We start from the raw sequence: 23,109 nt of genomic DNA, 5'->3' as shown, positions 1-23,109 counted from the left end.
ACAAAACACGCCACGCCAGGCAGCCCCGGCCGCGGCCTGCAGGCCGTGCTGGCGCTTGTGAGATGGAAGCCAGAAGGAGCACGGTGACTTCCACATACTTTCAGATATCTATGACCCAAGTGACAAAGAAAGAAGCCAATTTTAATATCACACTTCACATACGTGATCTGATATGTAGGCCACCACCAGAAAACACTGATTTGTTGAAACAACAGGACGTGTTCACAAAAACTGAACATATCTAATTGGTCACAAAGAATACCTTTAACAAATACACCCCAATACACCGATACGATTCCACAAGAACAGGACACGGAAAGCCCGGGGCCAGGGGTGCAGCCACAATGGCATCCAGAGGAAGGGCCGCCTCTGGCTGGGCGGTGCGGGGTTCAGGGAGAGCCGCCCCCGGGCTTCTAATGCGTTTGAAGGCCAGGCTGGCGCGGCCGGCCCATGGGGGTGCTCTGCCAGCGCCTGGCCACGCGATGTGGAAGGAACGGGCAGCATCTGTCTGTGACATTTTCCTGACACAAACTGGAGCAGCCATCGTTCCCCGGCCCACGCAGACGCGCTGCCGTCCCCGGTGAAGTCCAGCCAGCTTCCAGCAAACTCAGCAGAAACATGTGCTGGCTGAGGCGGACCTGGATTCGTATGTAACAGCCAGAGAATGAGAAGGGAACAGATACTTACTGGAAATTGTGATTTGGGCTGTGGGTGGGACCTACAAAGAAAAAAGGGCATGTTATTTATCATTAACGCTTCGTGATGTGCATCAAACCTCGTTCCCGCGGGCAGTGAAGGCGCCTCCGCCAGGCCCTGGCCCGGAGGCTGTGCGGGAGCGGGCGCCGTGCAGGAGCGGGCGCCGCACCGGAGGGCTCTGGTGGACGTGTTTTATGTGGTTTTATTGTTCATCCTCACCCGAGGGTAGTTTTTCCATTGATTTTTTTCAGAGCGCGTGGAAGGAAGGGTGAGAGACAGAGAAAGAAATACCGATGCGAGAGAGAGACAGCCACTGATTGCCTCCTGCACGAGGGCTGGGATGGAGCCTGCAATTCGGGTCCCTGCCCTTAACCGGGGATTGTACCCGAGACCCTGCGTGTGAGGGCGGACATCCTACCCACTGATCTACACTGGCCAGGGCTTTGGACATATTTTTTGTAGGTCTTGCTCTTTCTCTCTCCACATCTAACCTTGATTCACAAGACCCGTTTTCCTGATCAGTGACAGGCTGGGTCATTGCAGGGGCTTCTCAAAGGGGGGCTGAAGGGAGACACACTCCTCCCAGCCATGTACCCAGCACAGAGCACAGAGCTGCCTTCGCGCTGCTGGGCCAGGGTCTGTGGCCGGGAGGTGCCAGGCCGGTGGGGGCCTCCCGCAGGGTGACTGGCCTACGACCTGCCCGCCAACCGAGGTCACGTCCTGCGTCCGGCGCGGCCACCGTGTCCCTCCGGTGCTCACTAGTGGAGGGCGGGCCCGGTGCTGAGAGATGCCCCGGGCCGGGGGCGTGTCCAGGCGGCCAGTGCCTCCCCCGGGGGCTGTGACCCCCCCCCCCCCCGCCCCGAGCCCAGGGCAGCCCGCCCACTCACCGAGCCGCACGAACAGCACGCCGGTGGCGGTGATGGTCCTCACGCCGTTGGTGGCCACGCACTGGTAGTAGCCGGTGTCCGTGGTGTCCAGGTCCTGGATGCGGAGCCGGGAGCCGTACTCGGTCTTGCGGACGATGACGCGCCGGGGCTCCTGCACCACCGGGGCATCGTTCTTCAGCCAGCGCAGGCTGGGCGGCGGGTGGCCCGCCACCTTGCAGTGCAGCGTGGCTGTCTGCCCCTGGACGATGGTGATGTTGTTCACCGGCTCCAGGAAGCTCAGGAAGTAGCCTGCAAAGAGCCACGGGCCAGCTCAGGGCGTCTGCGCGTGCCAGCAGCCGCCTCCGCCCCGGCCCGCGCCCCGCGGGAACCGTCCGGGGATGCTGCCGCCGAGAACGCGGAACCGGGGTCAGAGCCACGGCTGGGACGGAGCCTGCGGACCATCAGGCCCTCGTTTCAGGGTTCTGCTTGGAGGTGCCCAGCTGCACACACGGCGGAGCCACGTCCCATCGGCCTGAGGGAGCCGGCGGCTCCGGGTTTCCTCGGCGGCCTCCAGCCTCCTAGGACAGCACTTGCACCGTGACTGCCATCGGAGCCCCAGGACTCCGGCCGGGCCTCGTTCGCGGGAGCTGCTCCCCGACCCCGGGGGCCGCGTGCGGTGCGATTCGGGTCTCCGCGCCCCCCGTCTGTGCGCGACCAGAAGTGCTGAGTGTGGACTTGGGGTCACAAGTTCACTCCAGGCCACGGGCCAGCTCCCTGACACGGCCCACATCGCGTCTCACTACCTACGATGCAGTCACGCTCAGAAGTCCGTCCTTCCTCCAGCCACCAGAAGACGCCCTCGCAGGAGCTGGCCCCAGGCTGGGAGGCAGCACGCCAGGCTGCGGGCACTGCCAGTGGCTCAGCCGACCGGCTCGGAGGCAGAACCGTCAGGGCTCACACCCTCCAGGGAAGCACCCAGATCACAGGGGGTGAGGGGCGCGGCTGGAAACTCTCCGGAGCTCAGCGGCAAGAGGCGGGGCTGGTGAGGTGTGCGGGTGGCATGTTTTGGGGTGTACACGTGGTGGTGCATGCGCGTGTCCATGTTCGTGTACACGTGTGCGTGTGACGTGCGTGTGTGATGTAGGTCAAGGGCTGGGGATTATTCTCTCCTAAGATAAACCCTGGAGCCGGTGCACAGCCCTGGCCGGTGGCTCAGCTGGGCGGTGAGCTGTCCCACACATGGAGGTCCCAGTCCGTTCTGGACCCGGGCACACCCCTGGCTGTGGGTTTGATCCCTAGTCCGGCACACATGGGAGGAATCGATGGATATTTCTCTCTCCCCCCTCCTCCCTCTCTAAACTCAATAAAAACATATCCTCAAGTGGGAATTAACAAAACACACACGTGCTAAAATTCCATAACGCATAAACCCCACAAGATTAGAGACAAGACAATCCGCCATCAGGAGGTGGACTCACGCCAGACAGAACTGATAGCAGCTCGGTCTGGAATGACTAAAACATGTTCATGTTCTGAATCTCTTGGCTGGATTCCTGGCTGGCCCGATTCCTTTTAAAAATGAAGTGGAAAGATGGCATGTCTCTGTTATTCTTGATGCCACTGGACAGAATGATGGCACCCCTAGTGGGCTCACAGGGTGAGCCCCTCTCACGCTGAGGGGGGGGGGAGGCTGTGGGTTTCAAGTTGAAAGGACGCTTCCCTCCACAAGGGAGACTGGATAGGGGTCTGTCTGCAGAGGTGTCAGGCACTCACACTGGTTATTATGTATGATTATTATCCTATATAAGAAAAGGCTAATATGCAAATTGACCAAACAGCGGAATGACTGGTCACTATGACGTGCACTGACCATCGGGGGGCTCAACGCAGGATCTGCCCACAGGGGGGCACTGCTCAGCCAGAAGCCCTGAGCCCGGCTCACAGCTGGCGAGCACAGCAGCTTTGGCAGGAGCCGCTCCCGCAGCAGCGCTGAGGATGTCCTGCTGAGGGCCACGGCCCCGGACTGCGAGAGGCTGAGGGTCCTCCCCCACCAGGCGCACACAGTTTGCACACCAGGCCTCTAGTCCATAATAACAAAAGTATAATATGCTGGTTAGACTGGACGTCCTTCTGGACGACCTTTCAGACGAAGCAGGGGCTGTGAGGGCCAAGGCAAGCCACTGCAGCTGCAAGGGCCGAGCTGCTTGCATGAATTCGGTGCATCGGGCCTCTAGTCCTTTATAATAAAGAGGTAATATGCAAACGGTCCTTACGCTGTGAGAGTAACAACGGATCATCAGAAGGGTGGGGCAGCAATGTAAGAGCTGTGGAGAGCTACAGGAGGGCGGGGCAGCTGTGGGAGGGTGGGGCAGCTGTGGGAGGGTGGGGCAGCTGGGGGAGGGCGGGGCAGCTGCGGGAGGGCGGGGCAATGAGCTACAAGCAGTGGAGAACTGTGAGTGGCGGTGGGCAGGGCCAGCAGAGGCACGCAGCAGCGCACAGCGCCACTAGTCTATATATAAAAGACTAATATGCAGAGTGTCCCCTAGGGAGTTCAAATAGGAGTTCCAATGCTCGCTATGACATGTGCTGACCACCGGGGGACAACACGGAACAAAGGAAGGCCCTGCCAGCAGCAGGAAGGCCCCCATTGGCCCTGATCACCGGCCAAGCCTAGGAACCCTGCCCGTGCACAAATTCCGTGCACTGGGCCTCTGGTTGTTAATAAATATCCTTAGGTTCTCTTTCTTCTCTTCCTCTTTCTAAAATCAATAAACATATCCTCAGGTGATGATTTAAACAAAAAGGGATGGTGAAGGTTACCCTTTCGGGCTAGTTTCTAACAATTGATTTAGAATCATCCTGAGAAGTCCCACTGAACCCGGTGTGGACGGAGCGGCTCGCAGACTCCTCCTCGAGGCCTGGGAGCAGGTCTCTCTCGTTCAGCCCTCCCTCCAGAGGGATGGCCTCCGCCTCACCCGCCCACGGTCACTTCAGGCAGTTTCCCAGGGTCCTCTGCGTCTGTCCTTGCTGCCAGCTGAGTCGGTTTTATTTCTATTTCCATGCAAGTGGTTTAAGGCTTAGAAAACTACTAGATATCCACATGTTGTACTAAGATCTTATCGCCGTGACAAATCAGCACAAACTTAGTAGCATAAAGTGACCCCAATCTATCTCATAGTCCGGAGCCAGAGTCCTCCAGAGGGTCAGGAGGCAGGGTGCTGCCTCTTGGGGCACCGGAGGTCTCCATAGCCAGCCTGGCCCCTGCCTGTCCTACGTCATCAGCCTCAGCTTCTCACCTCGGGCCAGGGACTGACCCCTGCCCCTGAGCGCGACCTCCAGGTTCACAAGGACCGTCTCCCGCTTCCCCGCCGCTCACCCCATCTGAAAAGTCCCTTTGGGGAAACGACACCACAGGTTCCGGGCCGGACGCCAGCCTCTGGGCGCCGTCCCTCTGTCCGGCACCCGCTCCTCCCTTCATCCCGTCCCTGCACGGAGCCACCTACTGGCTTCATCGCTTCTCCGGTGATTGTCTTGGACTTCCGAGCTCGGCATCTTCTTCAAATAACAACATCGCCAATCACTTTCAAAACCCATGGCGCTCAGGTGGCCTCTGCCTAACAGTTTTGTTCAATAGCAATTCTTTTTGATTTAACAATTTAATACTGAAATGTTGCAATTTGCAAATATACAAAAAATACAGGTATTAATATAATAGTACCCATGTACACAATATCAAGATTTTATGCAAACGTTTCACCATATCTGGCTTCTACGCCACTAACACTCTCCCTCCCTCTCCCTCCCTCAGAGACAGTTCACACCGTTCCAATCGTGGTTGAATTACTTTCTCTGAAAGAACATCTTCGCTTGCTGTTGGGGTTCCCGCACCTCCCAGGGCCTTGTGGGCCGCTGACCCCTCTGGGAGGCCACTTTCCCGCCTGCCCTCCTCTCTGCCGTCTCAGAGGCACTGCGACTGGCTTCCCTGCAGCCTCCTCAGGCCAGTGCTGCGCCACAATCCCCACGTCTGGCGGTGCCTGGCCGGCAGCATGGGCTCTCCCCTCCCCTCCCGGAGGCCCATCCCTGTTTCTCCCGAAGGTCTCCCGGTGCCTCCTGCATCCCTCACCAGCTCTGCGACCCCGTCTCCTCCCGCTGCCGCCCCGTCACCTCCCACCGGGCTCCTTATTCTGTCCACTGATTTGTCCACGGGCCTCCGGTTCCTTCCCAAGCCCCCGTGTTCCTCCCCTGGTTTTTAACCCTCCGGTCCCGTCTGCCGACACGCCCTGGGCGGGGCCTCTCGCGTGGCCCGGGTGAGGACTGGCTGCGGGGCAGGCCCTGGGGTCCCCCTCGAGCACATCCGGTTTCCTGAGGTGCAGGCCCACGTGTGCGTTCCTGCCAGGAGCTGGCTGAGGGGGGAGGGACAGCAGCCCCGTCTCCTCTCCTGTGGAGGCCCCTCTGCACCTCTGACCCCTGGGGTCCCCTCCGGCCTGATGTTCGAACCCAGGGCTCCTCTCAGCAGGCTGCCCCGGCACAGGCCTGAGTGAGGCACAAATGCAAATGCCTTCATCTCTCTGAGACCAACCTGGGCTTTTGTCCCAGCCTGGCTTCCTCCTGCTCAAAGGGGATGAAGGCATCCGGCTCCGGGGATCAGGGCCCTGAGGGTGTCTCATGACCCCTCACTCGGGAGCTGCTGGTCCTGCCCCGCGCCCCCCCCTCCCGAGGGTGTGCTCTGGAGCAGGCCCAGCACCAGCCCAGCCTGCAGAGGGTCCCGTGGGCCCCGGGCCACCCAGGACGACTCCTGCCACCGCTGGGCACCGCCTCAGCCTCGTGACCGCCCAGCCCAGCCCTGCGCCACCCAGAGCTTTCCTGGGTAACGGGGCGGGTCTCCGAGGCTGCCCCTCAGAGCCTCCTGCCTGGCACCCCGCCTGGCACACGCGGCTCCCTCAGTTCCTGGCTCCAGGCAGCCGGCCTCTCTCTCTGAGCTCCCTGAAGCCCGGAGATGGCTGCCTCATGACCGACACTGGATGTCCTTCGGGGGAGGTGGCCGAGTCTGGTGGCCATCACTGTGACCCCATTCACTCACTGCCGGCCACAACCGGCCGTCACCGGGCTGAGGCCGGAGCCCCTGCTCGCTCCTGTTAATTCGCAGCTTCCTGTCCCTCCTGTGCACCCCCACCTCCACACGCGGCCCCCCCGACCTCCGCACGCGCCCCCCCATCCCCTAACGCGGGCCCCCCCACCTCCGCACGCGGCCCCCCCGACCTCCGCACGCGCCCCCCCATCCCCGCACGCGCCCCCCCATCCCCGCACGCGGCCCCCCCGACCTCCGCACGCGCCCCCCCATCCCCGCACGCGGCCCCCCCGACCTCCGCACGCGCCCCCCCATCCCCGCACGCGGCCCCCCCGACCTCCGCACGCGCCCCCCCATCCCCGCACGCGGCCCCCCCGACCTCCGCACGCGCCCCCCCATTCCCGCACGCGGCCCCCCCCTCCACACGCGGCCCCCCACCTCCACATGACCCCCCAACCTCCGTACGCGGCCCCCCCACCTCTGCACGCGGACCCCCCCCCCACCTCTGCACCCGGCCCCCGACCTCCGCACGCGGCCCCCTACCTCCGCCCGCGGCCCCTGACCTGCAGACACGAGCGAGCAGCCCAGATGGCTGAGGCTCGGTGGGTGCGAGCCGGCCTCTGTGGGTGCAGCCAGCACTCCATGGGTTGGAGAGTGAAGTCTCCCCTTTAACCACCCAGAGGTCCCTTCCTCCCAGCAGAGGACGGGCAAGAGCTGCCCCTGCCCCCGAGCTCTGCCTCTGCGCCAGGCCGCTGGCTGCTCCCCCCCGCAGGGGGCGTCCCGGACAGAGAAACACGGGAGCGGGGACGGAGGGCCTGCCCAGGGACCCGCCGCCACCCGGCAGGTCACATCTAACGACTCCCGCTCACGCACCAGCTGGCCAGGTTACTCAGTGTGCGGGGCCTGAGGTAACAGAAGCCTCATTGCTGCAGGGGAACAGGGGCCCGGGTTTAATCTAATCAGTGGGCAACGAAACACACCCCGCCTGGAAGGGCGGAGCCTGGAGGCCCTGGGCCGCGCAGGTCAGCCCGCCCTGGCTGTGGCAGGCTCCTGCGGCCCTCCGGTGGCTGCACAGGGCCAGGCACGAGAAGGAGAGGACGCTGCTTCCGGAGAGCCACAGGGCAGGAGGAGAGGTCTGAGACCAGAACGGGATCAGAGGAATGAGAAGTGGAGAACCGCACGCCGAGGTGGAGAGACGTGCCGAGCGCTCCTGCATGTGGGGAGGGTGCAGGGCGAGCCAGCCGGGCGCTGGGTGCCGTTCTGGTCCTGACCTGTGAGCGGGACTGCGTTTGGAAATAGGGTCTTTGCACATGCTTCCGGGAAAAATGAAGTCACACAGGGCCTGCTGGAACAGCGGTCCTTCCTGTGCAACAGCGGTCCTTCCTGTGACAGAGCGGTCCTTCCTGTGCAACAGCGGTCCTTCCTGTAACAGAGCGGTCCTTCCTGTGCAGCAGCGGTCCTTCCTGTGCAACAGCGGTCCTTCCTGTGCAACGGCGGGTCCTTCCTGTGACAGAGCGGTCCTTCCTGTGCAGCAGCGGTCCTTCCTGTGCAACAGCGGTCCTTCCTGTGCAACAGCGGTCCTTCCTGTAACAGAGCGGTCCTTCCTGTGCAGCAGCGGTCCTTCCTGTGCAACAGCGGGTCCTTCCTGTGCAACAGCGGTCCTTCCTGTGACAGAGTGGTCCTTCCTGTGCAACAGCGGTCCTTCCTGTGCAACAGCGGTCCTTCCTGTGCAGCAGCGGTCCTTCCTGTGCAACAGCGGTCCTTCCTGTGCAATAGCGGTCCTTCCTGTGACAGAGCGGTCCTTCCTGTGCAACAGCGGTCCTTCCTGTGCAACAGCGGGTCCTTCCTGTGACAGAGCGGTCCTTCCTGTGACAGAGCGGTCCTTCCTGTGCAACAGCGGTCCTTCCTGTGCAGCAGCGGTCCTTCCTGTGCAACAGCGGGTCCTTCCTGTGCAACAGCGGGTCCTTCCTGTGCAACGGCGGGTCCTTCCTGTGCAACGGCGGGTCCTTCCTGTGCAACAGCGGTCCTTCCTGTGCAACAGCGGTCTTTCCTGTGACAGAGCGGTCCTTCCTGTGCAGCAGCGGTCCTTCCTGTGCAACAGCGGGTCCTTCCTGTGCAGCGGCGGGTCCTTCCTGTGCAACGGCGGGTCCTTCCTGTGCAACGGCGGGTCCTTCCTGTGCAACGGCGGGTCCTTCCTGTGCAACAGCGGTCCTTCCTGTGCAGCGGCGGTCCTTCCTGTGCAACGGCGGGTCCTTCCTGTGCAACGGCGGGTCCTTCCTGTGCAGCGGCGGGTCCTTCCTGTGCAACGGCGGGTCCTTCCTGTGCAACGGCGGTCCTTCCTGTGCAGCGGCGGTCCTTCCTGTGCAACAGCGGTCCTTCCTGTGCAGCAGCGGGTCCTTCCTGTGCAACAGCGGTCCTTCCTGTGCAACGGCGGGTCCTTCCTGTGCAACGGCGGGTCCTTCCTGTGCAGCGGCGGGTCCTTCCTGTGCAGCGGCGGGTCCTTCCTGTGCAGCGGCGGGTCCTTCCTTTGCAGCGGCGGTCCTTCCTGTGCAGCGGCGGGTCCTTCCTGTGCAACGGCGGGTCCTTCCTGTGCAACAGCGGTCCTTCCTGTGCAGCGGGCGGGTCCTTCCTGTGCAACGGCGGGTCCTTCCTGTGCAACGGCGGGTCCTTCCTGTGCAACGGCGGGTCCTTCCTGTGCAACGGCGGTCCTTCCTGTGCAGCGGCGGTCCTTCCTGTGCAGCAGCGGTCCTTCCTGTGCAGCGGCGGGTCCTTCTCGTGCAACAGCGGTCCTTCCTCTGCAACAGCGGGCCCTGCAGGAAGGAATCTGGGCCCAGGCACACAGAGAAGGGGCAGGGAAAGACAGAGGGGAGGGTGCTCTCCCAGCCAGGCGGCAGGGTTGGCCAGCAACAGGGAGAGGCCGGGGCAGCCCCTTGGGAGTCACAGGGGAGCATCCTTGAGCGTGGGCTCCTAAGCTCGGACACTGGGTCTGCGGGGCTGCACTCTGGCAGAAACTGAGGCAGGGAAGGAGACTGCCCAGCTCAGGGTGACACTCACAGCCCAGCAGAGGGACATCGACATTGCACCACCCCACACACCCCGCGGCTGCCATAAGACAAGCTACATGGATAAGCCGTGGCAGCACCATGTACCACGAGCTAAGGAAGAACCCCTGTCTTGTGTCACCAGCAGCAATGGCAGTGGCTGCCAGATGCCACGACGCTGTCCCAGCTGCGGCTTTGGTAGCAGAAGCTTCCTGGGGGAGGGGGCACTGGGAAGATGAGCTAGAGGGGAGGCCAGGCCCCTCTCCCCGCGCTGTCCAGGCCTGGCCATGACCGCAGTGCCGGCATGCCCTGAAACCAGCCCGTGGGCCGATACTGTCCCCCAGCACCGTTCCCTCGGTCCACCTCGGAGAGCCCGAGGGCCCTCGAACCCGCAGTGACAGGGCCAGAGCCGACCCCCGGAGCCCTGCCCAGGAGGCAGGGGAGGCTTGGGGCCTCTGCACGCTCCGCCGGCAGCACCACGGCAGGGGACTCGCAGCCGGGGGTGCGGGGGGGGGAGGGGTGCGCCCCATAGGGCCAGGCTCCAGCTCGGCTGGGCCACATTCCCACCACAGAACTATATGCAGTTAGTGTGCTGGTCTCAGTTTACCCCATCAACCTAGGAGGCCCTCATCTATGCTAACTCTAGGAAACAATCTCTCCCCACCCCCACCCCCCGGCTCTGTCTCCTCCCCCTCCTCCCTCTCTCTCTCTCTCTCTCTCTCTCTCACACACACACACACACACACACACATTTCCATAGTAAACCAGATTTGCACCCAACACGTACGCTAATCGATCCATCCATCCATCCCACATGAACGGGGACCTGCTCTCAGGGGCAGAGAACGGGCTTCGTTTCCATGCCAGCACGGTGGCCTCTGTGGCTGCTGAGGTCACCTGGGGCTGCAGCCACCCTCCTCCGGCGGGCGGCCCTCCCTGCGGCCAGCACGGGGGTCGGCGTGCGGGCACGGGCAGCTGCGGGCGACGGCACCCGCGGCCTCCCACAGCGGCCGCTTCCTCGAACCCGCCTGCGCCTTTACAGAACCCGGATGGGGCATGTGCCCTAGAACAGGTGAGTAAATGGCTTCCAGGCCACATGTGTGCTTTGTAGTAACAACAAATAATGTACCTCATGTGACAAGGAACACAGCAGGCTGCTAAGTGCCAGCCCGTTACACAGCGCTGGGCACTCCATGTCAACCCCGCAGCTCAGGTCTCCCGCACGCCTGGCACAGGGCATCTGAGCACAACGCTCCTTCCACTGGCCCCAGCCCTCGACCCCCCCTCCCCCACCCCTCCGATCTGCTCGGCGACGAGGGTGCCGCCCGCACTTCACAGAGGCCCGGCGGCAGCCGCCCTGGAGGAGGCAGCGGCCTGTGCCACCCATTCGCTGGCAGCACTGTGGTCTGTGATGTCAGCCAGATGTGCCGCCAGCACCCTCCCAGCCGCTGTCAGCAGGAAAGCGCGGGGTCGGCGCCTCTGTCGTCGGGGTGCGGAGGAGGCGGGCCCAGGAGGAGCTGGGTGCCCGGGAAGCAGGGGCAGCCGCGCCGGAAAGTGACGGGCACTCAGGCACCGATCACAACCACTGCCTCCGGGCGAGGCTGCCCGGCTCTCCTCCCTCCCACGGCCACACAGAGGGCGGGCACCACCCAGCCAGGCTCTGCTTCCCGGCCACCCCGGCTCAGACCGCTGCCCCGGCCGCGCTGCCCCAGGCTGCCCGGGCATGGCCAGCTCAGGCTCGGCTTCCCCTGGCACAGGAGTCCTCCGGCATCGGCCGCACAGCCTCCGCGGCTTTAGGGGAGACAGCGTACACTGAGACCAGCTGGTCACTGCTCCCAGCGCCGTCGGTTATAACAGCAGGCCCCGGCCGCAGCCTCTGCGGGGCGTTCTGTGGAGGCGAGTCCAGGCTCCCAGACTGCCCGGAACCCACGAGCTGTCCCACGGGTGGGCGGGCCGGCCACGCAGGCGGCGAGTGCCGACAAGCAGAGGGCGGCACCTCAGCGTCCCAGGTGCCGGATCCGGCCCGCTCTCACGGAGCTTGCTGCCGCTGAGGGTGAGAACAAGCCCAGAGGGACCTCTCTCCCTGACGCTCCCCAGCCCAGCGCCCCGCAGGCTCCCAGCTCGGCCGCGGCACCTGGCACCGTCTCTGCCTGAGCTCCCACAGCAGCCAGGCCGCTGCGAGCAAGCCAGCGAGGTCACTGACAGGAACCTGTCCCGGGGCCTCCGCCACCCTCACCTGCACAGCTCACCTCCAAGCAAACGGCGCTCCCCCGCAAGCGCCCGGGAGCAGGGAGTGCGGCGCCGGGCGACCGGCACCCACAGCCCTGGTGGCAGAGGCTCCTCTGCTCACTCCCCAGACCACCCGGCCTCAGCACAGCCCGAAGCGGCACACAGACCTGCGTGAAGGGCTGGGAAGTGATGATGGATTCTGGGCTTCAGGTCACAAGGTCAAACAGAGATAAAGTAGCTGTGCTGACAGGTAACTGTCAAACTACATTGTGTCCCCAAAATCCAGATGTTGGAGGCGGGCCTTTGGGAGTGATCAGATAGAGGAGGTCTAGGGTGGGGCCAGGACGCTCAGCCTCTGGGCCACCGCGTGTCAGTTAGGTTATGGCAGCTGAGCCAACGGAGGCCATGACCTAGGTGACTGGTGACTGGACGAGGAAAGAAGTCTCAGGAAATACGTCCTGCCGACTGTGTAAGTCTAAGATGCCTGCAGAGGGCGCCAGTGAGCAGGGAGGCCGAACCCTCAGGAAGGCAGCACCCACAGAGGAGGGACCACAGAGGAGGGACCACAGACAGAACGGCTCTGCTGACTGGGGGGGGGGGGGGCGCGGGGGCTCTGGGGGAAGAGGCCCCGCTGATGGGGGAGAGTAGTGCCCGCAGAGACGCCCTCCCCTCCGGACAGTCACACGGGGAGGAAGCCCAGCAGAGGGACGGCCATCTGTCAGCAGGAGACGCAGTGGCGCTCCCTCCCTGCAGCGGTTCCCACCCAACCCTGCCCACCACCACCCACAGCGCAGTGTGTGGAGAAAGCTCTCAGGGTGGCAGCGAGCCCTGTCCCCCGCCCACAGCGCAGTGTGGGACAGCGATCAGGGTGGCAGCGAGCCCTGCCCCCCCCCCACAGCGCAGTGTGGGACAGCTATCAGGGTGGCAGCGAGCCCTGCCCCCCGCCCACAGCGCAGTGTGGGACAGCTATCAGGGTGGCAGCGAGCCCTGCCCCCCGCCCACAGCGCAGTGTGGGACAGCTATCAGGGTGGCAGCGAGCAGTGCCCCCGCCCACAGCGCAGTGTGGGACAGCTATCAGGGTGGCAGCGAGCAGTGCCCCCGCCCACAGCGCAGTGTGGGACAGCGATCAGGGTGGCAGCGAGCCCTGCCCCCGCCCGCCCACAGCGCAGTGTGGGACAGCTATCAGGGTGGCAGCGAGCCCTGCCCCCCGCCCGCCCACAGCGCAGTGTGGGACAGCTATCAGGGTGGCAGCGAGCCCTGCCCCCCGCCCACAGCGCAGTGTGGGACAGCTATCAGGGTGGCAGTGAGCCGTACCCCCCGCCCACAGCGCAGTGTGGGACAGCGATCAGGGTGGCAGCGAGCCCTGCCCCCCGCCCACAGCGCAGTGTGGGACAGCTATCAGGGTGGCAGCGAGCCCTGCCCCCGCCCACAGCGCAGTGTGGGACAGCTATGGGCCGGCCCTCGGGCGGCGGCCGGGGCACTGCAGGCCGCGTGCAGGAGCCCCTCCGTTACCTTTCGGCGTGGGGACGGGGCTGCCGTGTCCATCCAGGGGTCCGGGAGGGTCGTTGGGGTCAGGCGCCTCCGAATCCCCTGCACAAGAGAGCAGAGGGAGTGTTAGCGGACAGGACCCTCCCAACGCCCCGGCCCGGAGCACGGCGGGGGGGGTGCGAACAGGAGGGGGACGGGAGGGGGGGTGAACGGGAGGGGACGGGAGGGAGGTGGGAGGGGGACGGGCGCCACGGCCCAGGGGCCTCGGTGGTGGCGGACTGGATGCAGCGGGGACAGGCCTCTCGCGGATCCCAGCGGACAGACGGACGGAGCAGTGGCAGTGGGCAGTCATTCACGGGTCAATCCTGGGGCCAGAGCAGCAGGCCCTCCAGACCAGGCCCCGCCGTCCCAACAGTCAGAGCGAGCCTTTCGTCACCAGCCCCTTCGGCCCCAGCCGCCGGCGCCAGGGCCGAGCAGGGAGCTGCCAGGACTGCCGGGGCGCTCATCGTCACGGCAGCCGCCCCCACCCCCCTGCGCGCGCGCACACACACACACACACACACACACACACACACACACACGCCGCGGGAAAGGCAGAGCCGGCCGCTCCCTGGGGAGGCAGCGGAAGACTTGGGCCCGTCCCCAAATACGGGAGGAAGGGAGGTCGACTGTGAGTGACAGCCTAGAACCTGTGGGCGGGCCTCCAGACCCCACTCTTTATCCCAATCCAGTCCCTCTACCTTCAGACTTCCGCCTGGGAGTGGGCGGGTGATGCTGACAGGCAGCCTCCGGGGGACCAGGCTCCGCATGGAGCCTGTGGGAGGCCCGGACACCACTCCGCGGCCCCTGCGGCTCAGAGGAGGCCAAGCTGGCCCCGGCCCCACGTGGTGCCCGGGACACGGCGCTGGGCGAAGCCAGCTCAGAGGACAAACGAGGTTTCACTCCCACGGGGGATCCAACCAGCCCAGCGCACACAGGAAGGGGAGGGTGGGCGAGGGGCGGGAGGCGGAGGGCTTGAGCGGGGTCTCAGCTTTGCCAGATGAAAAGCTGTGGAAATAGGTGGTGGTGATGGCTGCACAACAGGGTGGAGTATTTAACGCCACTGAACTGTGCACCTGCACAGGGTGGAACGGGCCCTGGAGGTGGGGCTCGGCTGCTGGTGGCTCATCTCACAGTTTGATCCACCTGGGCACGCGTGGGAGATGGGGGGCAGCTGACAATGTTTCACTCTCACATCCGTGCTTTTCTCTCTAAAGTTTTTAACTTTTGTTGTTGATTTCAGAGAGGAAGGGAGAGGGAGAGAGAGAAACATGAACCACAAGAGAGAAACATGGACTGGCTGCCTCCTGCACGTCCCCTACTGGAGATGGAGCCCACAACCTGGGCATGTGCCCTGACTGGGAATCGAACCCTGACCTCCTGCCTCACAGGTCGATGCTCAAGCCCTGAGCCACACTGGCTGGGCTCAAATCAATGTTTAAAAAATGGTTAAAGTGGTAAATGTTAAGTTATGTGTACTTATCACGATTTTTAGTTTATAATTCAGTGTTAGGTCACCCCCCTTGTCTCTCCTACAAGAGAAACAGAACTAACGGATGACCCAGACATTCCAAAGCCTCCGAGGAGACCTCTCGGAGCAGCGGGGTGTGAGGAGGAAGCACAGGGGTTTCCACGGGATCAGCAGCACGTCCTTCCCATCGGCCGCCGCTCAGTCAGCGGGCCGCCCGACCCACACGCGGGCTCCGGTCTGGCCGCCCCACCGCAGGCCCCGCAGCACGGGGCCCGCAGCCCGGGGCCAACAGCCCGGGGCCCGCAGCACGGGGCCCACAGCCCGGGGCCCGCAGCCCGGGGCCCGCAGCCCGGGGCCCACAGCCCGGGGCCCACAGCCCGGGGCCCGCAGCACGGGGCCCACAGCCCGGGGCCCACAGCCCGGGGCCCGCAGCACGGGGCCCACAGCCCGGGGCCAACAGCCCGGGGCCCGCAGCACGGGGCCCGCAGCACGGGGCCAACAGCACGGGGCCCGCAGCCCGGGGCTAACAGCACGGGGCCCGCAGCACGGGGCCAACAGCACGGGGCCCGCAGCACGGGGCCCGCAGCACGGGGCCAACAGCCCGGGGCCCGCAGCCCGGGGCCCGCAGCACGGGGCCAACAGCACGGGGCCAACAGCACGGGGCTCGCAGCACGGGGCCCACAGCACGGGGCCAACAGCCCGGGGCCCGCAGCACGGGGCCCGCAGCACGGGGCCAACAGCCCGGGGCCCGCAGCACGGGGCCCGCAGCACGGGGCCCGCAGGACTAGCAGGCCCCGGGGAGGGGAAGGCTGCGCTGAGACTGGGGGAGAGGCCTGCAGCGGCCCTGCCCTGGCTCCCGCGGCCATGGAGACACTGCGAAGGCCCACGACGTTCACATCCCGGGAGCTCCTTGTCACTGCTGCTTCCGGCCACACCGCCCGCCTGCTGACGCCGCCGCCGCCGCCCTCCGCCAGAGTGATCCCCGCCCGCCCTCCGCCACAGAGTGATCCCCGCCCGCCCTCCGCCAGAGTGATCCCCGCCCGCCTGCTGACGCCGCCGCCGCCCTCCGCCAGAGTGACCCCGCCCGCCCTCCGCCAGAGTGATCCCCGCCCGCCCTCCGCCACAGAGTGATCCCCGCCCGCCCTCTGCCACAGAGTGATCCCCGCCCGCCCTCCGCCACAGAGTGATCACCGCCCGCCCTCCGCCACAGAGTGATCACCGCCCGCCCTCCGCCACAGAGTGATCCCCGCCCGCCCTCTGCCACAGAGTGATCACCGCCCGCCCTCCGCCACAGAGTGATCCCCGCCCGCCCTCCGCCACAGAGTGATCACCGCCCGCCCTCTGCCACAGAGTGATCACCGCCCGCCCTCCGCCAGAGTGACCCCCGCCCGCCCTCCGCCACAGAGTGATCACCGCCCGCCCTCCGCCACAGAGTGATCCCCACGCCACCGCCCGCCCTCCGCCACAGAGTGATCACCGCCCGCCCTCCACCACAGAGTGATCACCGCCCGCCCTCTGCCACAGAGTGATCCCACACCACCGCCCGCCCTCCGCCACAGAGTGATCCCCGCCCGCCCTCCGCCACAGAGTGATCCCCACGCCACCGCCCGCCCTCCGCCACAGAGTGATCACCGCCCGCCCTCCGCCACAGAGTGATCACCGCCCGCCCTCCGCCACAGAGTGATCACCGCCCGCCCTCCGCCACAGAGTGATCACCGCCCGCCCTCCGCCACAGAGTGATCACCGCCCGCCCTCTGCCACAGAGTGATCCCCACACCACCGCCCGCCCTCCACCACAGAGTGATCACCGCCGGCCCTCTGCCACAGAGTGATCACCGCCCGCCCTCCGCCACAGAGTGATCCCCACACCACCGCCCGCCCTCTGCCACAGAGTGATCCCCACACCACCGCCCGCCCTCCGCCACAGAGTGATCACCGCCCGCCCTCCGCCACAGAGTGATCACCGCCCGCCCTCCGCCACAGAGTGATCACCGCCCGCCCTCCGCCACAGAGTGATCACCGCCCGCCCTCCGCCACAGAGTGATCACCGCCCGCCCTCCGCCACAGAGTGATCACCGCCCGCCCTCCGCCACAGAGTGATCACCGCCCGCCCTCCGCCACAGAGTGATCACCGCCCGCCCTCTGCCACAGAGTGATCACCGCCCCGCCCTCCGCCACAGAGTGATCACCGCCGGCCCTCTGCCACAGAGTGATCACTGCCCGCCCTCTGCCACAGAGTGATCCCCACGCCATTCCGAAGGACACCTCAGTCTCTGGAACTGCCCCTGTGGCCCCGCGGCCTGCGCCCGGGCGGCGCAGCACCTCCCCAGGGGCCGTGGCAAAGCCACCACCACAGAGCAGAGGCAGGCAGCCGGCAGGCCGTCCACGGGCTTCTGCTAAGAATCAAAGGCCGCGTTGGGTTTGGAGTCTGAAGTTGGCGTCACACATGCCATCACTCAGACTGTGTGAGGGTAGAGAGACCACAGGCAATCAAACACACTGTACTATATACACACACCTGAAAGAGGCATAAAATTATTAACTGCTTAGAAACTGACAAATGGTGTGAAGCGGTGAAATAAACACCCTGAAGAAAAATAAGCACCCCAGCCCAGCCCCGTGGGAAGGAGTCCACCCCGGCAGCGTGCGGTTGGCAGCGGACATATCCCCACAGGCACGGAGCCGGGCGCCCCTCCCGGTGCCGTCACCCAATGGGACGATTCTCGTTGGTGAGCTGTGCTGGTCAGCACAGAGGCTGGACTTTTCCTTCCTTTGAGCCCCGAGCGTTTTCCTGGGTGGAATCAGGATGAGTACCTGAGCAAACAATGTCCTCCACGTGCTTGGAAAAGCAGGTAAGGCTTCAGATAGCCAACAGGCTGACCCCAGCGCCCGTGCCCACCCCCACGGGGGGCCTGGGTGTGAAAGGTACGAACAGGCCGGCACTCCCTCTGCAGGTCAAACAGGCGCATGCATCCCGGCGGCTGGTCGCCAGGAGGGGCCAGCAAAACCGGGCCTGCTGCGGCGTCCCGATGAGAAGGGAGTGTCCTTCTCCTGCTCTACAAACTTTAGGCAAAAATGGTTGCCCTCATTCAAGACACACGCCTCCTGCCCGGCTGGCGTAGCTCAGCGGGTGAGCATCACCTATGAACCAGGAGGTCACGGCTCCATTCCAGTGTGGGGCGTGCAGAGGCAGCCAATCAGCGATTCTCTCTCACCATTGATGTTTCTCTCTCTCTCTCCCTCTCCCTTCCTCTCTGAAATCAATAAAAATACATTTTTTAAAAAGACACGTGCCTCCTGAAAGCTGGGAGCAGGCCGTCCCGGAGTGCGGACCCGGGGGACAGCACGGGGAGGGAGGGTCCCGGTTCCCGCAGGCTCCTGGCCCGCACGGAGAGGTGGGGACAAACCCAAAGGAACACACACCAGACAGCAGCAGAACCGCCAGCACAGCAAGGCCATGAGGCCTCTGGAACGTTATGGAGGTGACGTAAACCCCTTCTTTTGTTTTATTCTTCAACGTCTCTGCCGGGGACAAGCACCAGATTTTAAATGACACGATCCACACACCACAGAATCGCCGTTTCAGCCCGTACGCCAGCGGCTGCTCGTGCGTCTCCTCCGCTATGTGCTCAGAAGGTTCCCTCGCCCGCAGAAACCCTGCCTCCCGCCTCGCGCCTCCCGCAGCCGCTAACCTGCTGCGTCTGGCTGCGTCCGCCGGGGACACGTGTGCAGGTGAAATCCCGCGGTACGCAGCCTTCTGAACAGACATCGCTTTCATCATCAGGTTTTAAATTTCCTGTTGGCATTAGCAACAGGTGACGTAGAAGACCTCGGGAAAAGCAGGCTCTCCTGGAGGCAGAGGAGCCTCTCGGGCCCAGCAGGGCGCTGCCAGGAGCCCAGGGCCCCGAGGAAGAGTGAGGTGCTAGAGTAGGGGTGTCGAACTCAATCAGAGAAGGGGCCAAAATCTAAAATCCAGCCTAAATTGTGGGCCAAATGGTTTACTGAACAGTCATAAACTGACAATGTCATAAACTGACAGCGGAGTGCAGTGATGACAGCGCGGTGCGGGCCACATTGCAAGGCCTGGCGGGCTGGATTTGGCCCGTGGGCCTTGAGTTTGACACATGTGTGCTAGAGGGTGGGGGGACTTGGGGGGGGCATGGACTTGGGGCGGGAGGGTTCGTGGTGGAGACCATCCAGTAAAAGGCTCCTCTAAGCAGCCCTGGGCCGGTGTCATCCGCCTTCTCCCCAACCACCACACCCCTCTGCCCGCGACCCCCGGGCCGGCCATGGCCTCGCCACACCACTCCGCCCAGGCCAGCGAGCACCACTGCGACCGCTGACCGGCCGGTGCTGTCCTGAGCCCCAGGCGGACGGTCGTGGGGACACAGCGAGGGGGGTCTGAGGAGACCTGTGTCCGCCTCCCGGGACCAAGCGCTCTGCTCCTGCAGAAGGGGCGACTGGGAGCGGGCCACACGCCCTTCCTGTTGGCGAGGCCTGAAAGGCGTGCTCCTGCTGCCCGGGACACGGGCCGCCCGGACACGGGCCGTCCGCCTGCCTTTGCTGCCCGGGACCAGTGGGTTCCACCATGAACCCACAGGGGGACAAGCACAGCCACTGGGAAGCTCAGCCTTCGGGGCAGCCATCAAAAGAGGGGTGTCAGCTGCTGTCAGCTCTGTGAGCTGAAGAAAGGGGAACCCCCCGCACAGCAAGCACTGAGTGCCTGCTGCGGCGCAGCGATGCACGGAGGTCCGGGACCAGCTGGTCACACGTGGTCCTCACACCACGTGCCAGCTGGCGTGTCCTGGGACAGGAAGGTGTGTGGGACATGGGAGGGGTGGGGTGTGGGATGGGTGCGGTGTGGGAGGGGTGGGGTGTGGGAGGGGTGGGTGTGGGAGGGGTGAGGTGTGGGGGGGTGGGTGTGGGAGGGGTGGGGTGTGGGAGGGTGGGTGTGGGAGGGGTGAGGTGTGGGGGGGTGGGTGTGGGAGGGGTGGGTGTGGGGGGGTGGGGTGTGGGAGGGGTGGGGTGTGGGAGGGGTGGGTGTGGGAGGGGTGAGGTGTGGGGGGGTGGGTGTGGGAGGGGTGGGGTGTGGGAGGGGTGAGGTGTGGGGGGGTGGGTGTGGGGAGGGTGGGTGTGGGAGGGGTGGGTGTGGGGGGGTGGGTGTGGGAGGGGTGAGTTGTGGAGGGGTGGGTGTGGGAGGGGTGGGGTGTGGGAGGGGTGGGTGTGGGAGGGGTGGGTGTGGGGGGGTGGGTGTGGGGGGGGTGAGGTGTGGAGGGGTGGGTGTGGGAGGGGTGAGGTGTGGGGAGGGGTGGGGTGTGGGGGGGTGGGTGTGGGAGGGGTGGGGTGTGGGAGGGGTGGGGTGTGGGGAGGGGTGGGTGTGGGAGGGGTGAGGTGTGGGGGGGTGGGTGTGGGAGGGGTGGGTGTGGGAGGGGTGGGTGTGGGAGGGGTGGGGTGTGGGGAGGGGTGGGTGTGGGGGGGTGGGGTGTGGGAGGGGTGAGGTGTGGGGGGGTGGGTGTGGGAGGGGTGGGGTGTGGGAGGGGTGGGTGTGGGAGGGGTGGGTGTGGGAGGGGTGGGGTGTGGGGAGGGGTGGGTGTGGGGGGGTGGGGTGTGGGAGGGGTGAGGTGTGGGGGGGTGGGTGTAGGAGGGGTGGGTGTGGGGGGGTGGGTGTGGGAGGGGTGGGTGTGGGGGGGTGGGTGTGGAGGGGTGGGTGTGGGAGGGGTGGGGTGGGGTGGAGGGTGGGGTGTGGGGGGGTGGGGTGGGGAGGGTGGGGTGGGGGGTGGGTGTGGGAGGGGTGGGTGTGGGGGGGTGGGGGTGGGGGGGGGGGGGGTGGTGGGGGGGGGTGGGTGGGGGGGTGGGGTGTGGGTGGGGGGGGGGTGGGGGTGGGTGTGGGGGGTGGGTGTGGAGGGTGGGTGTGGGGTGGGTTTGGGGCAGGGCGCCCGGCTTGAAACGGGACTTGTCACGGGGATGGCCGGGGCGTGGTGGAGACCATGGTGGATGGCTCCTCTCAGCACAGGTGTCTGAAGGCCGTTTCCGGTGAGTCTGCGGCTGAGGGCGTCCGGGCGGGGACCCCGGGGGTCTAACTCCTCTCCTCTGAGCTCAGAGCGATCCCTCTGGGACTCTCCAGACCAGGCCCGAGCGGCCGGCCTCACGGGGCTGACTGGGACACAGCTCACCGTGACAGGCGGCTGTCATCTCAGCTCCTTTGTCATTAATGCCGATCTGAGAGCAGCTTCGGCACCAGGGGGTTAGCCTGACAGAGACCAGGGAGTCCGGGGGGAAGCCCGAGGGAACCGCAGAGGTGCTGCAGGCCGCCACGTGCCACAGGGACCCGCCAGCCCCGCCCCTCCCCCTGAGGATGGCCGCGCCTGCCCGTGGAGAGGTGTCCCGGCACCCCGCCGTCCCCGCACACCGCCGTCCCGGCACACCGCCGTCCCCGGCACACCGCCGTCCCCGGCACACCGCACACCGCCGTCCCCGGCACACCGCACACCGCCGTCCCGGCACACCGCCGTCCCCGGCACACCGCACACCGCCGTCCCGGCACACCGCCGTCCCCGGCACACCGCACCCCGCCGTCCCTGCACCCCGCCGTCCCCGCACCCCGCCGTCCCGGCACACCGCCGTCCCCGCACACCGCCGTCCCGGCACACCGCCGCACACCGCCGTCCCGGCACACCGCCGTCCCCGGCCGTCCCGGCACACCGCCGTCCTGGAGCCCCCCCCCAAGCGGCCAGCGGCAGCGATGGCACTGCCAGGCCCGTCCCCCGCGGCTCGCCTCTCACAGCACCTGCCCGGCGCCGCCCCAGGGGAGCAGCAGGCGGGCTGAGCCTCTGCCGGCCATTTGCTGAGGACGCTGTCAGCAGCCCCGGTGCTCCCCCCTCACCCCCAGCGCTCCCCCCTCACGGTGAGTCCCCGGTCTGCGGAGCGTCCCGGGCCCTGTGCCCGCCCCTCGATGGCCAGGCTCACATGGCACAGCCACATGGTCACCACTCCCACTCGGACCCGCCAGCCGGTCACCCAGAAACCCTCGGACCTGCTCACGCACCCACTCTGCGTCTGGCAGTGGGCACCTGGCCCCACGCAGCCCCGTGCTGCCCCCTGGCTGCAGCCTCTCCTCCGCCTCCCCCACGCCCACCCCGAGCTCCACTCCCCGGTGCCTGGGTCCGGGCCGCCGCAGCGCCGCGGGGAGCCTCCGAGGGCTTCAGACACCAACACGCCGGACGGACGGAGGTCGAGTCCGAAGCAGAGTTCGGCCTCCCTCCCGCCAGACTCCGGAGCAGCAGACACTGAGGCCTGGCCTGCGGGCCTCCGGGGCGGCAGGATGGACAGGGGCTGCCGCCTGGCCTGGCGACGCCCCGTTCAGCGACGGCTTCCCTCCCCGGCATCGCTCCTTCCCCGGCATGGCTGCCCGACCTCCCGCCGGGCACACCCTCCCACCGCGCACAGCCGGCAAGGACGTGTGTGCTGTTCTGTCTCTGCTCCCGGGAGCAGGTCTGTGCCCTTCCCTGCTCTATCCCGGCAGCTGGAGCACCTGGCAGTCTGGCCAGTTTGGTGAATGAATGAATGCTCCTGAGACAGGCCAGTGAGCCAGGTCAGGCAGAACAGGGAAACCGAGGCAGAGAGCGGAACACACTGACAGCGATTTGCAGTGGACACACTAGGTCCCCTCTGCACACATACCCAGGAGGCTATGTATCCAGGAGGCTGTGCACACGCCCAGGAGGCTATGTACCCAGGAGGCTGTGCACACGCCCAGGAATGGCCAGGAGGCTATGCACACACCCAAGAATGGCCAGGAGGCTGTGCACACACAACCAGGACAGGCCAGAAGGCTGTGCACACACAACCAGGAACGGCCAGGAGGCTGTGCACACACCCAGGAGCCTGTGCACACACCCAGGAATGGCCAGGAGGCTGTGCACACACCCAAGAGCCTGTGCAGACACCTAGGAATGGCCAGAAGGCTGTGCACACACCCAGGAGCCTGTGCACACACCCAGGAATGGCCAGAAGGCTGTGCACACATAACCAGGAATGGCCATGAGGCTGTGCACACACCCAGGTACCCATCTGTCACCACGCATAGTTCTGTCTCTGACCCTCTTCCTGTGCTGTCCGTCACTCCCGTGACCACTGCTGTAACTGACACTGGTCCTCCGGCACTCCTCCCGTTCCCACCGGTCTCCCACTCCTCTGTCTGTTCTCAAGGCA

The 23,109-nt window shown here is 65.6% G+C and overlaps 1 protein-coding gene across 3 annotated transcripts in view; it reads right to left on the bottom strand.

Annotated features, from left to right (window-relative positions):
• The window catches only part of ROR2 (receptor tyrosine kinase like orphan receptor 2), a 148,939-nt gene that overhangs the window by 15,969 nt on the left and 109,861 nt on the right, over nt 1–23,109 (bottom strand). For all 3 annotated transcript variants that reach the window (XM_084899011.1, XM_084899012.1, XM_084899013.1), the window contains exons 2-4: nt 13,413–13,490; nt 1,584–1,871; nt 688–718 (exon numbers count right to left, since the gene is read on the bottom strand). In XM_084899011.1, coding sequence (XP_084755137.1) covers nt 688–718; nt 1,584–1,871; nt 13,413–13,490 — 397 coding nt within the window. The remainder of the gene's footprint in view (nt 1–687; nt 719–1,583; nt 1,872–13,412; nt 13,491–23,109) is intronic.

This window comes from Pipistrellus hanaki, assembly GCF_964339955.1.
Source record: "Pipistrellus hanaki genome assembly, chromosome: 11".
Taxonomy (NCBI): Eukaryota; Metazoa; Chordata; class Mammalia; order Chiroptera; family Vespertilionidae; genus Pipistrellus; species Pipistrellus hanaki.
Note: the sequence above shows the minus strand (reverse complement) of the source record. Positions and strands in the feature narration are given on the sequence as shown.